The sequence below is a fragment of the Phoenix dactylifera genome, chromosome 8 (assembly GCF_009389715.1).
Source record: "Phoenix dactylifera cultivar Barhee BC4 chromosome 8, palm_55x_up_171113_PBpolish2nd_filt_p, whole genome shotgun sequence".
Lineage (NCBI taxonomy): Eukaryota > Viridiplantae > Streptophyta > Magnoliopsida > Arecales > Arecaceae > Phoenix > Phoenix dactylifera.
The window spans coordinates 13,414,799-13,431,025 of NC_052399.1; the positions used below are offsets into that span (position 1 = coordinate 13,414,799).

A 16,227-nucleotide genomic window follows, 5' to 3' on the forward strand; every position below is an offset into this window, starting at 1 on the left:
AAGGATTCCTAACCGTGGGTATGAGCCCCTCCATCAGCCGAACATGGAAGAAACAGATATAGAAACTTCTTCATTCGGGAATTCATAGCTAAATGTAGCCGTAAATATTTTATGGAATTACTTGATTTAAGAATCCCGTTATGCTGGGATTAATAGTTTCCTAAAATAGCTTCTCTTGTATCTCTATAAATGTATATTCATTCTTTACGGAAAAGAATAACAATGAGAAAGAAGTTTTACATGGTATCAGAGCAGGCTCTGAATCTCAATGAGTGTCGTGGAGTCGATGGTCAGGCCGGAGATTACCTCACTCATTAAGAGTTCATGATCCTTCTCCTTTTACTGTGTCTTTCAGGCAGGGATCAAGTTTCTGCTCGGCTCTCATGGCGGACTCCACCGAAAGCATCCTTGATAATCTAACGTCAAAGATGACGGAGGCTTTGTCAAGGGTCCATACTTCCCCCTCTTCCATCATTGATTCCCCGATGGTTCCAATCGGCATCAAGCTTGATGGTTCCAATTATGGATTATGGTCCCAGGTTGTTGAGATGTACATCTCAGGAAAGGACAAACTGGGATACATCAATGGAGATTACCCCCAACCTTCAGAATCCGACCCATCCTTTCGTAAGTGGCGCACTGAGAATGCCATAGTGAAAGGTTGGTTGATCAATTCCATGGACCAATCATTGGTCGTGAACTTTATTCGCTATCCTACGGCTAAGCAGGTATGGGATTTTGTTGCTACTACATACTTTGATGGAACTGACACCTCTCAGGTATACGAACTCAGACGTCGTGTATCTCGAATGAAACAAGCAGGTGGATCTATAGAAAAATATTATAACAATCTACAGGGTTTGTGGCGAGAGATCGATTTTCGTCGACCAAACCCAATGAAATGTGTAGTTGACATACAAAGCTACAACTCCATGTTACAGGAGGAGCGAGTATACATTTTTCTTGATGGACTAAATGATCGATTGGATCATGTTCGGAGCGATGTCCTTCAGCTGAAACCTTTCCCTTCAATTGAGCAGGCATATGCTCACGTTCGAAGGGAAGATCTCCGACAATCCGTGATGATATCGGGAGCAGAAGAAGTGGCGAGTGGTGCTGTTATGGCCATCAAAGGCGTGAAATCTGGCCAGTCACAAAAGTCTGGATCCTTCTCCAGATCCAAAGGTCATTCTGATGGGAATAAGTGCACTCACTGTGGGGGTACAAAACATACTCGGGAGACTTGTTTCAAATTGCATGGTTACCCAGACTGGTGGCACGAATTACAAGCCCGAAAAAACCAAGATACTCCTGCAACTAAAGACATCCCAGGTCGAGCAGCGGTGGCTACAGCTGGAGATCAACTCTCCCTTATTCCCATGACAGAACTATCTACCTCAACTCCAGATCAAGGTAATTGTGGTCAAAGTTTTTGCAGCTCTACTACTCGGCATAATGATGCTTGGATTATTGACTCCGGAGCGACGGATCATATGACATTTGATCCAAATGACTTCTCAAACACAACTCAGCCACGGAGGACCTGCATTGCCAATGCTAATGGGGCCACGTACCCAGTCACCGGGGCTGGAACCGTACCCCTATCTCCCTCTCTCTCTCTAGCTCACACACTTCTTGTTCCATCTCTTTCCAACAAGTTGATGTCTGTGAGTCAAGTTACTGAAGAACTTAATTGTGCTGTGCTGATATACTCTACCTTTTGTCTTCTTCAGGATGTTCTCAGCAAGGAGATTATTGGGCGTGGTACTAAGAGGGGGGGGCTGTACTACCTTGATGACTTCAGTCCAGGCAGAGCTAATCATACGCACCATCAAACTCGTAGTCATGAACGGCAGATTTGGCTATGGCATAGGCGCTTGGGGCACCCATCTTTTGGTTATCTTCAGCATCTACTCCCATCTTTATTTTCTCATATGAAGCATGTGGACTTTAAATGTGATACATGTATCAAGGCTAAAAGCCAACGGGTTTCTTATCCAGTTAGCTTGAATAAAGCTAACTCTCCATTTGCTATGGTACACTCCGATGTGTGGGGACCATCCCCGATACCCACTTCCTCTGGTCATCGTTGGTTTGTTATTTTTGTCGATGATTGTACTCGAATGACATGGCTATATCAGCTAAAAACCAAAGACGAAGTCTTCACTATTTTTCAAGCCTTTCATGTCATGGTTCAGACACAATTCTCCTCCAAGATACAAATTCTTCGTTCCGATAATGGTGGAGAATTCATCAATCAAAGATTTCAGGCCTATTTCCGCCATCATGGCCTCCTCCATGAGACCTCATGCTCCCAAACACCTCAACAAAATGGTATCGCCGAGAGGAAAAATCGGCATATTTTGGAAACATCCCGTGCACTGCTTCTTGGTGCAATGGTGCCGCACTGCCATTGGGGGGATGCTGTGGCTACTGCTGTATACTTAATCAACCGTATGCCATCTAAAGTTCTACACTTTAAAACCCCCTTACAGATCCTCTCTACCTATATATCCCTTCCTTCAATATTGATGCTTCCTCCTCGAATTTTCGGGTGTGTTGCTTTTGTCCACCTCCACAAGAATCAACGTACCAAACTAGACCCGTGTGCTGTTCGGTGCTTATTTTTGGGCTATGGTTTACACAAAAAAGGCTTCCGGTGCTATGACCCCACTACCAAACGCACCTATGTCACCATGGACGTTACATTTCTTGAGTCCGAGAATTTTTATTCTTCACCAGTACCCAATTCCTCTCCTCAGGGGGAGACTCAAGTAGAAGAGACAAATTGGTTTATGGCCCCAGTGGGTGAGCATGGAACTGGAAATAGAGAGGTTGAACTGCATGAGGCACCACCAGAGATTGAATATGACGAATTGAGGACCGAAGAACCTCAAAATAAAGAAGCAGAGTATCCTCAGTCCCCCTCCTCATCAGTGCCACTAGACCCTCCTCCTCCTGAGAACGTGCCTGAGGTAAGCACCCCTACTGCACCGTTATCTGCACCTTTACATACTCATGTTTTGGATTCCTTTTCTACTTCTGTGTTGCCTTTTAGACACAATCGTGGGAAACCACCAAGTAGATATAGCCCAGATGAAGAAGGAAGGAAGTCTAAATACCCAATTGCAAATTATGTATCTACTCAAGGTCTGTCCAAGCCGCTCAAGACTTTCACTCAAACACTCTCCTCCTGCCATATTCCCAGTAGTGTTGAAGAGGCGCTATCTAATCCTAAGTGGGCACAAGCAATGCAAGAAGAACTAGAAGCTTTAAAGAAAAATAATACTTGGAAGTTGGTCCCATTACCCGAAAAAAAAAAAATCAGTGGGATGCAAATGGGTGTTTTCTATAAAATACAAGGCTGATGGATCAATTGACCGATACAAAGCGAGACTTGTGGCAAAGGGATTTACTCAAACATATGGCATAGACTACTCAGAAACCTTCTCACCAGTAGCTAAACTGAATACTGTTAGAGTCTTACTATCTCTTGCAGCAAATCTGGACTGGCCTTTACAACAACTCGACGTGAAGAATGCTTTCCTTCACGGCAACCTTGAGGAGGAGGTATACATGGATATTCCACCAGGATACACAGGATCAGCTGGGAACAAAATTGTTTGTAAATTGGAGAGGGCATTGTATGGACTAAAACAGTCACCGCGAGCATGGTTTGGCCGACTGAGTTCAGCTATGAGGAAGTATGGCTATCGCCAAAGTAACTCAGACCATACTCTTTTCCTTAAACACCAACAAAGCAAGGTGACAGCGCTAATAGTCTATGTGGACGATATGATAATTACTGGGGATGATACTGATGAGATCTCAAAGCTACAAGAACAATTGTCTACTGAATTTGAAATGAAGAACTTGGGAGGGCTTAAGTATTTTCTGGGAATAGAGGTGGCGAGGTCAAGAAAAGGCATCTTCCTCTCTCAAAGAAAATACGTACTAGACTTATTGACGGAAGTGGGATTACTAGAGTGTAAACCTGCGGATACGCCGATTGTGCAGAACCATAGGCTTGGAGAATATTCAGACCAGGTGCCAGCCGATAAGGGGAGATATCAAAGACTAGTGGGGAAGCTCATTTACTTGTCTCACACTCGTCCAGACATTGCTTACGCCGTAAGTGTGGTAAGCCAATTTATGCATAATCCAAGTGAAGACCATATGGATGCTGTAATTCGAATTCTCCGCTATCTAAAGTCATCACCTGGAAAAGGACTATTGTTCTCCAAGAATACTCATCTGAATATTGAAGGATACACTGATGCGGACTGGGCTGGAAATATCCTGGATAGAAAGTCTACTTCGGGCTACTTTACATTTGTAGGAGGAAACTTAGTTACATGGAGGAGTAAAAAGCAGAAGGTGGTAGCCTTATCCAGTGCTGAAGCCGAGTTCCGAGGCATGGCGAAAGGATTATGTGAGCTTCTTTGGCTTAGAGGGTTGCTAACAGAGGTCGGTTTTCCTCCTGACTCTGCAATGAATTTATTCTGTGATAATAAAGCGGCCATCAGCATATCTCACAACCCAATTCAACATGACCGAACCAAGCATGTGGAGATAGACCGACATTTCATCAAACAGAACCTGGAAGAGAAGATCATTCAGTTTCCTTTCGTCAAATCGGAGGATCAATTAGCTGATATCCTTACCAAGGCAGTTTCCAGCCGAAACTTCAATGACGCACTTGACAAGTTAGGTGTTAGAGATATCTACACACCAACTTGAGGGGGAGTGTTGGCGTGAGTCTCTCTCAACCAGCCAAGAATGGAAAGAACCTATTTAGGAATCCCTTCATTCAAGGATTCCTAACCGTGGGTATGAGCCCCTCCATCAGCCGAACATGGAAGAAACAGATATAGAAACTTCTTCATTCGGGAATTCATAGCTAAATGTAGCCGTAAATATTTTATGGAATTACTTGATTTAAGAATCCCGTTATGCTGGGATTAATAGTTTCCTAAAATAGCTTCTCTTGTATCTCTATAAATGTATATTCATTCTTTACGGAAAAGAATAACAATGAGAAAGAAGTTTTACATGACGTACCAACTCGCCAGCCGTGTTTCTTCCGCTGCATCATCCGTTATCGTCTCCTCAAGCCGGCTCACGTCCTATTTGCTGAAGGGTCATGCGGAGACGTTCCTGCTGCTCCTTTTAAAGCTTGCGCTCGCTTCCGTAAGGCTGTCCGACGTTGACTGCAACGAAGAGGAAGGGCAGCTATTGACTTTTGCTGAGGGGGGATGACATTGTTATCCATCATGTACCTTCCGTTAAGAAGGACTCTTCGGTGCTCGGTGGTGGTTGGATCCGGGTCGCAGGATGAAGGTCGAATCCAGGTGTTACTGAGGAGGATGTAGGAGAGGGGGAAAAAAAAAAAACTCCCTTCCCTGCCGCTTTTGCATGGAAATGTAGAAAGAGAGGAGAAGAAGAAGTGCACTCAATTAATAACTACTGTACCATATGAATGAGATCGATTGTTATTGATGAGGGGAGGTTGGCAGAAGTCCGAACCTATGTATATGATTCTTTAATTTGGTTGCCCATGCTCGTATGTGGAGTGAGGGGGAAAACCTGTGTCTTAGCAGCCCTGTGCTCCTTGCTTTTCGTAGGGAATAGAGGTTGGATGTGATGCTGAACTGTTTTAAGAGACCCGTAGTTTTCCTTTGGGTCTACGTAGTATGCTTATTGGAATGCGTGGTTCGTTCCCCGTGCTTCTTCCGACGCTTTGCTCAAGATGGCTGGGGGCGGAAAAAAAAAAAAGTTGAACGAGGACATTGTTGGCTGCCAAAAAGAATTTGGAAATAGCAAACCTAAAGTAAAGTTTATTAACTTCTGTTTGTTATTCTGATATTTTATTTCGAATTTTTTCTCTTACCTTTCTTCTAAACTGCAATATCTTGCTATTTGGAAGTGCATGTTGTTATTTCCAATCAATCTGTAGGATGCAGACATTGTCCATCACCTTTTGGGAAAAAAATTATTGAAGAAATTAAAAAAAATATCATTCGAGAAAGTGAGGGTGGGGGGAGTTATATGATTGTAAGAATAAATAGAGATAATTTTCTTCGATTCTATTTAGAAAATTTTGTATCGTTGCAATTTGGTATGCTAATTTTTTGGTCATGTTTTCCTTTACATTCACAAAAGATCGATCTTCTTATCCACCTCCCCCACATCAAGATATTATATAAGAAATTGTGGAGTACAAAAATAGGTTCCCATGCTAAACTTCTATTTCTTATATTTAGCAAATATTAAGTTTTCATATTGTATGGTAAATTAACATACAGACGAGAAATGCTTGCAGCTTCTATTGTATTTACGATGCAGGAACAAGGAATTGTTTTTGATCCCCAGCAAGAAGCAACCACCAACAGAAAAGTAATTGCAAATCTACTTAAATTAAAACCCTCAAATTTTCAAGTACTATCCGAAAATTCAATACATGTTTCCTTCTTTTTGCTCTATTGCAGACATCAAATTTGCTGTATAGAAGTTTGATTCCAGTATTATTTTGCCACAATACTTTGATAGAATAATTATGAATTCGTGATTGTTTTTTTATAAGGGTAAAATTCACCAACAAAACAAATTTGAAAATAATTAACATCTCATATGGTTACTGGTACAAAACCTGCTATAATTGCAAGTTTGCGGTTAAAATTTATGGTGTAGCCAATGCAGTAAAAATGACAGACCTCCAATGCCACGGTAAAATTTTAGAATTTCTTTCTTTTACCCTTTTGTTCCAAAGAAAAATATCATCCGCTGTCCTAAATTTAGCTATCAATTATTGATTTTTCCAAAGATATAAATTAAATGTGATAGCCGAGGCTGATATCGGTGCTATGACCTTTGCATTATTTGGTAAACTAAGAAAACAATTAATTGGTATTCCATCGATTAATCTTACAAGTGGTACAAGAAATGATAGATTTACTCTTCCTTCTATTAATTATCGAGAAAACTCTCAACGTCAGCTACGTCTTTCAAGTCGCATTTATACGACAAGGCTTTACTCCAAATGCTGTCAACTTCAAGGTGACAAAAATCTTCGATGAAGATGAATCACCAATAACCGATTCACCTCAAAGTACAGGTGCTGGACTTTCTTTGTCGTTGGCTGCTGAAGAAATTATTGTCTCAACTCCTGAAAAGCGTACCCTAACCAAGCTTTTCATAGAGGATACTCCCATAAAAATGTCGCCATCTACAGTAGAGTAATATACATTGACTATTAGCCCTTATACATTTCACCAAAATCTTTCCCTGCTTATTTTGAAGAAACGATAAGTCTAAAAATTCTCACAATTGAGTTATAGCTCTAATAATCCTATCAAACATTATTCTATTCATCTATACAGAAAAACATCTGACTGCACCAGCGAAGGTAAACATTATTCTTTTTTACCTCCCTCATCTAAATTTTTTTTTTTCTTTTCAGCTCATCTAAAGATGTTACAAAACCTGAAAAATAATTCATCAGCTTATACTATTTCTCTCTGAAGAATATTATTTCATTATTTTTCTGCTAAATTAATTCAAGACTGATGCGCAGCATGTCTTGCTTCCTAGTTCTCAGGATTTCCTTTTCTCACCCCCAATCGATCTCCTGTATTTTCTTTGATTAACCCCCATCCCTTTTACCATTTGTATAGTCTAAGGGCTTGTTTGGGGTTGTTTAGATGTGGTCCGAGCCTAAGATTCTGAGGTTAGGGGCTGTGGGGAAGCTAGCTTTACCATACATGTGTCATTGGCATGGCTGATGCAGCAAATTGTTGGTTTCCACCTATCGAAGGTTATCCAAAGGGGAAATGGAGTTCTTTCATGAAGCCAGGGGGTGCCTAGTTTAGGGATGGAAGGTGTGAGATGGATAGTAAGGATAGCAGAAAGATCCCCTCGTGTGATTCTATAGTCTAGTTTGGTATTGCTGTAGATAGTCGAGCCTTCATTTGTAAATCTTTGGGCAGTAGAGATTTTGTTATTGAAACTTTTAATAAAAAAATTATTCATTATTTGATAACTATATTTTGGAGATATCGTGGCACTTTAGTATCTATTCAGTAATCAAATTATAAAAGTACTTTTAGCATCAGAAAATGATAATAAAGAATATTATGTTGTGCTTTCAATTGTCTAACTATTTGTCTCATCAAAAATATTATTGTAAAATATTCATAATTTATAAATTATTCATTGTGATATTTTAATCTAAATATATGATAAATAATGATTTTTTATGTTTATTATAAAAATGTAATGATCTTTTATAATATGATTGTATTATGTTATGTTGTGTGTGAGGATTTATGCAGGATAGTGTAGTTTAGTTTCATATTAGTAGGTAGTTTTATAGGACCAATTATCTACATAACACCTTCTAACTTCTTTTTTTTTTTTTTTTTAGATGAGATCTCAAGTCGCTACAATTCACTTCCCAAACAAATCGAGCAGCAAGATTTTGAGAAATTTATGATTTTCTACTTTGACAACTTCCATACCACCAGACATCCCCTAACCAAATTTTAGAGGCGGGCTTGCACTAAGCTGATTCAACTTCAGATCTCTAGTGATAAGGAACCAAAAACGTTTTTAGCAAAATTGAGTGACCTTGGTCACATTCCATTGCATGTACCCCAATCTTGTGACTCATCTTCACCATTTGAAGTATGATGTCTAATTACAGACAACAAAAAAAAGACTCTTATCTAGGTCGAGTGACCTTAGCCTCATTCCATTGCATAGACCCCAATAAGTGCACCTCATCTTCACTATTTGAGGCATGAGAAAGCCTAGATCTAGTAGACACCAAATGTGTGATAAAGGAAATAGGATCCACTCTGGTTTGTGTTTGAATTACCCTAGTATGCATGCCTCATCTTCGCTATTTGAGGCAAGACAAAAACCTAGATCTCTAGTGGACACTAAACAGGATCCATTCTAGTTTGTGTGATCCGGTTGATGATCACATTTCCCATGGAGAAGTTAATTGCCACCGAAAAAAAAAGGTTCCCCGCTTGGACGCGTTTGTGGAAGCGCTTTTGGTCCAACTGGCACTGAGATTGTGCTAGGATGACATACTCACACGTGGGGTAACCCACCGGTCGGAAAGGGTATGAGTGTATTGTCTACCCACATCGAACATTTTCTGGTGAAAGGGGGCTCAGTGAGAGTTGCTACGCGGGTAGGATTAATTTTCCTCCTCCTTCTCTTTTTCAACAAAAAAAAATAAAAATAAAAATAATGAAGAAGAAGAAGAAAGAAAGAAAAGTTGGCAAAAATATCCTACAAGAAATATTGGACTCGTGGGTGTCGTTCAAGTATGGAGCCACGTTATCAATTTGACGATGCTTTTGGGTGAGATATTTCCGTTGGGGGTGGGCGGTGGGCCCCCTTCTTGGTGCTTTCCCAAGTGGCCAGAGACAAGATATTCGTGCGATCACATTAGATCTGGGGCAAAAAATATCTAAATGGGCACCGGTTTACGTGTCATCATGTGAGTGGCTCACCGGCCCACGCAAAGATATTTATGGCACCGGCCGGTTATCTGGCGGTATTTCGCCGGCGCCATCTTTAGCCCTCATGGAATGATAAATTTACAAATTGTGCCACTCTGATACCTACGCGCGGTCCCCATCCACCTATGAAGGTTGTTCTGTAGTGATATTATATTGATTTATTATTATATTATTACAAGAGCACATGGTATCGCTATAATATTAGTATGCTGATATTTAGTATAATTTGATATTATATTAATATGTAAGACTAAAATAAGGTAGTATTAGTTTATTAATAATGTCATATCAATCTCATACACTAATAGTATACTGATAATATACTATATCTTTCTTATGTATTTATATTAATATTATATTAGAACAAGTTATGGTAAACTAATATTCGAAGCACCAACTTGTCTACTAAAATATTTTTAATTTAGTAACTAATATCATTCATTATTTTAATAATACTTCAGTTATGTTTAAAAAACAACTGAAGGTTGATGTATCTGATAGGTATTGCACGGGCATATTTGACCAACACAGAAAAATTTTATTTTTTAAATATTTGTTCTCAAATTTTATCCTCTAGATGTATGCAAAAGGAAAAAAACAACAAAAAGCTACTTATTACATGAGATTACTGCATTATTTCCCCTCCAAAAAAAAAAAAAGTCCAATCCCCACTAAACCTATCCAAATTTAAGCTTGTCTGATCCAATGTCTATATGTTCATGATTTCCAATTCCCTTTCTGAAATGGGCTTTAAATTGGTTGGTTGACGGAGAGCTCAGAACTATCGCTATTTTAACACGGTAAAACATGAATGCATGGGCTCTTGCTGGCAGAATATCTGAGTGTGATGTGGGTCTAAAATTAGATGAATGATATGGACTAATCGCGCCGGTCCAATGCAAGCTTGACATCCAAGCTTAACAAATTGATGGCTGTCACATAAGAAACAAACTTGTGTAGCTGTCATGAGCTATGCTTAAAGCATCCCACTCTATAATGTGACCACATCTTTGAAAGATACCGTGGAAGCATGAATGCCAACAGTTCAAAATGGATGTGTTTTAATTGAGGTAAGGAAACATAATGCAAATCAATCACTAGCCTAGATATATTCATACGTCGAAAAATATTGAATTGGGCCGACCTAAATATAAATGTGTACATTAAGTATCTCCTAACTAAGCAACGGAGCCAATTACATTAATATATTTTCTATGAATATAATTTTTTTTATAGACCTAGTGAGAGATTAATTGTAGTATTTAATCAACTTACTGCAAACAGTCTTCTTGATCTATTTCCCTCTGACTCAAATCCAACTAATTTTGATGCATGGTAAAATACATAGCCCAACTAAATAGAAGCTCAAGGTTATGAGATTTTGATCCGACAAAAAAATAATTCTATCATGGTAATCCTCACCAAAAGATATACTACAAATTAAGTTTTTAAGATAAGTAAATTCTCCCATTGCCTAGATGGTAGAAAACTATAACAAAAGAAAAGAAAAGAGAAGGAATTGATTTTCTTAATTTGATTCTGGCCGAAAATATAAAATATCTTTTTATTTTGCGGGGGCGGATGATTCATACACCTGTGAATGCATCCGAAAACAAATATTTGTTTGACAAAGATTCCTAGTGAGCAAACTGACCATAAGAAAATGAGTGCTCCAACCACATCGGCCCACCAAGATTTGACAACCTTGGGCGTGCTTGCAAGATATTTGTCCCGGTGGTGGGCATTTCGTAATTCCATGCCACATCGAGGTCACTTGAAACATCGTCCCCTCAGCTCTTACACCACGAAACAGACCCCTTCCACTCCATTTATCCATCGCAGAGAGAGAGAGAGAGAGAGAGAGAGGGAGAGAGCAGAGAGCGGAGACTTTGAGGAAGAAGAGGTGAGGGAAGGGGGAGGCAGTGACCAGATCCTGATGAAGCGCTTTAAGTGCTCCGCGGAGGACGAAATGGAACTCGGCGAAGGAGGAGTAGAAGACGGCGAGCTTGGCGCCGGTTTCTTCTATAACCCGATGATCCCGTCGTCGTTCGTCGTCTCCGACGCTCTCGAGCCAGACTTTCCCATCATCTACGTCAACGCCGTCTTCGAGACCTCCACCGGATATTGCGCCCATGAGGTCCTCGGCCGGAACTGGTAACTCCTCCTCTTTCTTTCAGTATCAAATTTCACGAGTTTTTTTGGGTATTGGATGACAAGTTGTCGTCGTGTTTGTGATTGATTTATTAATTTCTCTGAAATTTTCAAAACTTCTCCTTTTCGTAAATTTTATTTTGGGGGTTTCATAGTGTTTTTAATTACATAATTTTGCTGATTTCTAGCTGAGTTAACTTGCGAGGGGAGGAATCTTAGAAATCAGAGATGAAGGAATTGCCGTCAAAATCGTTTTTTTAATTGTATCTCATGGTGTAAATCGTTCTGATGTTTGTGATTGTTAATTATTCTAAAAGTGTCAAACTTTCTTCTTTTGTTGATTCAGTATGTTCTTTTGGTTATAACTTTTAACTTTTGTTTGTATTTTATCGATTTTTGTGGCAGTACTTGTGATTGGTTTGTTAGTTTCTCTCAAGGCTGTCCATTTTTGCTGAATTTGTAAGTGTTTTTAAGAATTTCCAAATTATAAATATATTAACTTTCCAAATGTTTTAAGTTGCTATAACTTTTCAAGGATTACTTGAAGCCATGATGTAAGACCATGCTTCCCGATCCCGAATGAAGAAGCTTATTTTGAATTTCATGCCCTTAATATGGATCTATTGGTTTTGGTACTCCTTTAATTTGGATAACATTTCGTTGTGTCTCTATACCCCTGATTGCTTGAAGGATGTTATTGGGGATAACTGTAACAACCCAGGACCTTAGCCGGAGGATATTATTTGGGTTCTTTGATCCTATATAAGTACCCAAGATCAATCCAACAAATAACCGATATGGGACTAAACATATGCCCGCACGAGTTCTCATGATAATAATATATTTTGTGCAGATAGTATTCCTAGTAGCACGTATATGATTGATTCATATACTTTTTCTGAGCACAAACAAATCTTTTAATTGATTCGCTCTCAGAGGAATATGTGCTTTTAAATATGCCAGAGTTTGGTGAACGATCAAAATTATGATGGCATAATCTGCTAGTAAAATATCAGCCCCATTAATTTGCTGCAGGAATTGGGTTGAATTGTTGAAGAGGTTTATCTCACTTGTCCTTTCTATGTGTCACATGCATTTGTCTTCTATGCCTTTTGTTTCTCAAGATTTGCCAACTCCATGCTAGCTTTATAGAGAGCTAACTCCTTGGTTTAATTCAAAGAACTAATTCCTGTCCTGACATCACACAGACCTCTCATTAGTATCTTGAGCTGTGTTGCCTATATGTTATTTGAAGCTCTTGTGTTCCTTTGGTTGGTTGGTCCGCTGCAGTCTTCCAGTATTGGGATTTTCTGGTCTTATGTTCTTTTTTCTCGTGGTTTCTGTTGGATTTTCTTCTCTTCTCTCCTGTAGACTGGAACATTTTTGGTCAGCAGATTTTTGCCTTGAGAGGAATGACTGTGAGCTCTTGTGTGATCTTCCTGCTCGTTCCAATACCTTCTTCGGTGAACCTGAGCTGGGAAATATGCAATTGAATCATGTTAGACCTTAACAAACTTGTGCTCATATCTAGAGAATATATCAGGTAGTTGCTGAATGTAAGCAAGATGGATTAATTAAGATCTTGTTGCTCAAATCTAGAGGATATATGGCGTATATTCTTTTAGCTTAACAAGATGAATATATGTTAACAATACTGTTGCTTGTATCCCCCCCTCCTGGCCTCCCAACTCTTTTTCCTTCCATTTTATGAATTCCAAAACGATGCAGAGTGAAGGTTTTTTGTACTGCTCCATTAGCTCACACAGGAATTTTCCTTTCAGCCGATTCTTGCAATTTCGAGATCCACGAGCACAAAGGCGGCATCCCTTGGTGGACCCTATGGTTGTCTGTGAAATCCGTAGATGCCTCGAAGAAGGGATTGAGTTCCAGGGCGAGCTTCTCAACTTCCGGAAAGATGGCACTCCCTTGGTAAACAGACTAAGGCTCATGCCCATATATGGGGATGATGGCATCATGACCCACATCATAGGTATTCAGCTCTTCTCTGAAGCAAACATAGACCTCAGCAGCTCTTCATACCCAGTTTATAAACAGAACACCTACCTCAAATCCAGCAATCCAGACACAGATTCTTTGATGTCCGAATATAACTCCAACGACCACCAGTCCGACTACTGCGGTATTCTCCAGCTCTCGGATGAAGTTTTAGCACATAACATCTTATCACGCTTGTCGCCCCGAGATGTGGCATCGATTGGATCAGTTTGCACCAGAATGCGCCAACTAACCAAGAACGAGCATTTGAGGAAGATGGTCTGCCAAAATGCATGGGGGAAAGAAATGACCATTAAATTGGAGTTGAGCACCAAGAAAGTAGGCTGGGGCCGACTGGCAAGGGAGTTGACCACACTTGAAGCTGCCGCATGGAAGAAGTTTACCGTTGGAGGCAGAATAGAGCCTTCTCGTTGTAACTTCAGTGCCTGCGCAGTCGGGAACCGGCTTGTTCTTTTCGGAGGGGAAGGGATCGACATGCAACCGATGGATGATACCTTTGTTCTCAACCTTGAGTCGGCGAATCCAGAATGGCGGCGTGTGAAAGTGAGCTCCTCCCCTCCCGGGCGATGGGGCCACACTCTCTCATGCCTAAATGGCTCATGGCTGGTGGTCTTCGGAGGATGCGGGAGGCAGGGACTGCTCAATGATGTGTTTGTCTTGGATTTGGATGCCCAGCAGCCAGCTTGGAAAGAAGTTGCAGGCGAAGCTGCTCCCCTGCCGAGGTCTTGGCACAGCTCCTGCACCGTCGATGGCTCGAAGCTTGTTGTATCGGGCGGTTGCACAGATGCCGGCGTGCTTCTCAGCGACACCTTTCTGCTGGACCTCACGAAGGAGAAGCCAACGTGGAGGGAGATACCTTCATCATGGGCTCCTCCTCCTAGGCTGGGTCACACACTCTCAGCATATGGGAGGACTAAAATATTGATGTTTGGGGGGTTGGCTAAGAGTGGTTCTTTAAGGCTGAGGTCCTGCGACGCATACACCATTGATTTGGAAGAGGATGAGCCCCAGTGGAGGCAGCTTGAGGCGAGTGGGATCTCAGGAGTCGGTCCACCCCCTAGACTGGACCATGTTGCAGCAAGCTTGCCATGCGGGAGGATCATCGTCTTTGGCGGATCCATCGCAGGGCTGCACTCGCCATCGCAGCTCTTCATTCTGGATCCATCTGAAGAGAAGCCAACTTGGAGGATCCTCAACGTCCCTGGACAGCCCCCGAAGTTTGCATGGGGTCATAGCACTTGCGTGGTTGGAGGGACTCGAGTTCTTGTACTGGGCGGTCGCACAGGGGAGGAGTGGATCCTGAATGAGCTGCACGAGTTATGTTTGGCGAGCAGACCTGAGGCAGATCCATGACCTTGCTGTTATGTTTTGAAGAGTGAGTGGAGGTTAGAGTTTTCTGTCCTTTGGCTTCGGGTGATGTGCCTTTGGTTTCTGTAGTCGTCTCATCTTCGCTTTCTTTGTATGCGGCGACTCCTTTTAAGTAGGTGCTTTGTTGTAGTGGTCTTCCCTTTCTTCTTTGTTTTTAGTAGGGTATCGTACATTCCACTACCATCTTTGAAAGAGTTTCCAATGCATTTCTTACATATATAATTTTCTTGATGTTAAAGGTGTAGAACTTTGCATATTGTCTCCTGTCTTGCTTGCAGCGCACGAAGAGCCTTGATCATTTGTTTCCAGTCCTGATCTCCAAGTTACAGGAATTTGGAGTTGTGCTGGAATGGGATTTTGTGTGCTGCAATTGGAGATTGCTGATTCGGTTGAAACTTTTAGAAGTACCTCTCATAAACCCACAAAATGCTGAAGCTCTAGGTGCATGCATTCATCCAGATATGATTCGTTCCTTTGGCTACCACTGTCTGGGATTTACACCGCCCGGTGATCCATGAATAGTCTATTATCTCTTTAGCTCCTTGATCATTTGTGATTGGAATCCCTGAACCGCTTCTAGAGCTGGACTGACTGGACTCTGGAGATCGCCCTCTGGATTCGAAATCCACCTCCAATGGTGGAAAGATGGACTTGGATCAACTTGCCGCCGCCGCCCAACACCTTCTAAGTTTGCTTCATCATATGAACAATATTGCTAGCCCCGACCACTTCCTTTCGTTCCAAAAATTGGCAAAACTTTACGACTCTTAGGGCTCGTTTGGTTCGCGGGAAGCATTTTTCTTTCTAGGAATATGATTTCTGAAAAGAATATTCCTAGAAAAAGAATGCCTGAGAATGTACTTTTGGCATGTTTGGTTAAACATGAAAAAGTGACAGATTTTCTGATCATCCACTTTTCTGGAAAAGTTGTGTAATTTTTATTATACTCTTAATAAAAATTAGGTTTTTAATGCCTCTTTAATGCTGAAGGGTTTTTTGAAAAATAAAAATAAAAATGGAGTGATTTTCTCCTCATGAAAAAGTAACTTTCTCATATTTCTCATGGAAAATATTTTTCCATGAAATGTAGAAATTATATTTCCATGGAAATACAAATATACAACTTTTCCATCTCTCTCTTTTCAAAAACAACCAAATA

The 16,227-nt window shown here is 40.7% G+C and overlaps 1 protein-coding gene across 1 annotated transcript; it reads left to right on the forward strand.

Annotated features, from left to right (window-relative positions):
• The first annotated feature begins 11,357 nt into the window (after positions 1–11,357).
• Positions 11,358–15,306, forward strand: LOC103695941 (adagio-like protein 3). Its single transcript, XM_008777395.3, has 2 exons — positions 11,358–11,687; positions 13,466–15,306. Exons 1-2 carry the CDS (start codon positions 11,470–11,472, stop codon positions 15,051–15,053), a joined length of 1,806 nt encoding a protein of 601 aa, XP_008775617.2. The 5' UTR covers positions 11,358–11,469; the 3' UTR covers positions 15,054–15,306.
• Positions 15,307–16,227: the final 921 nt, after the last annotated feature.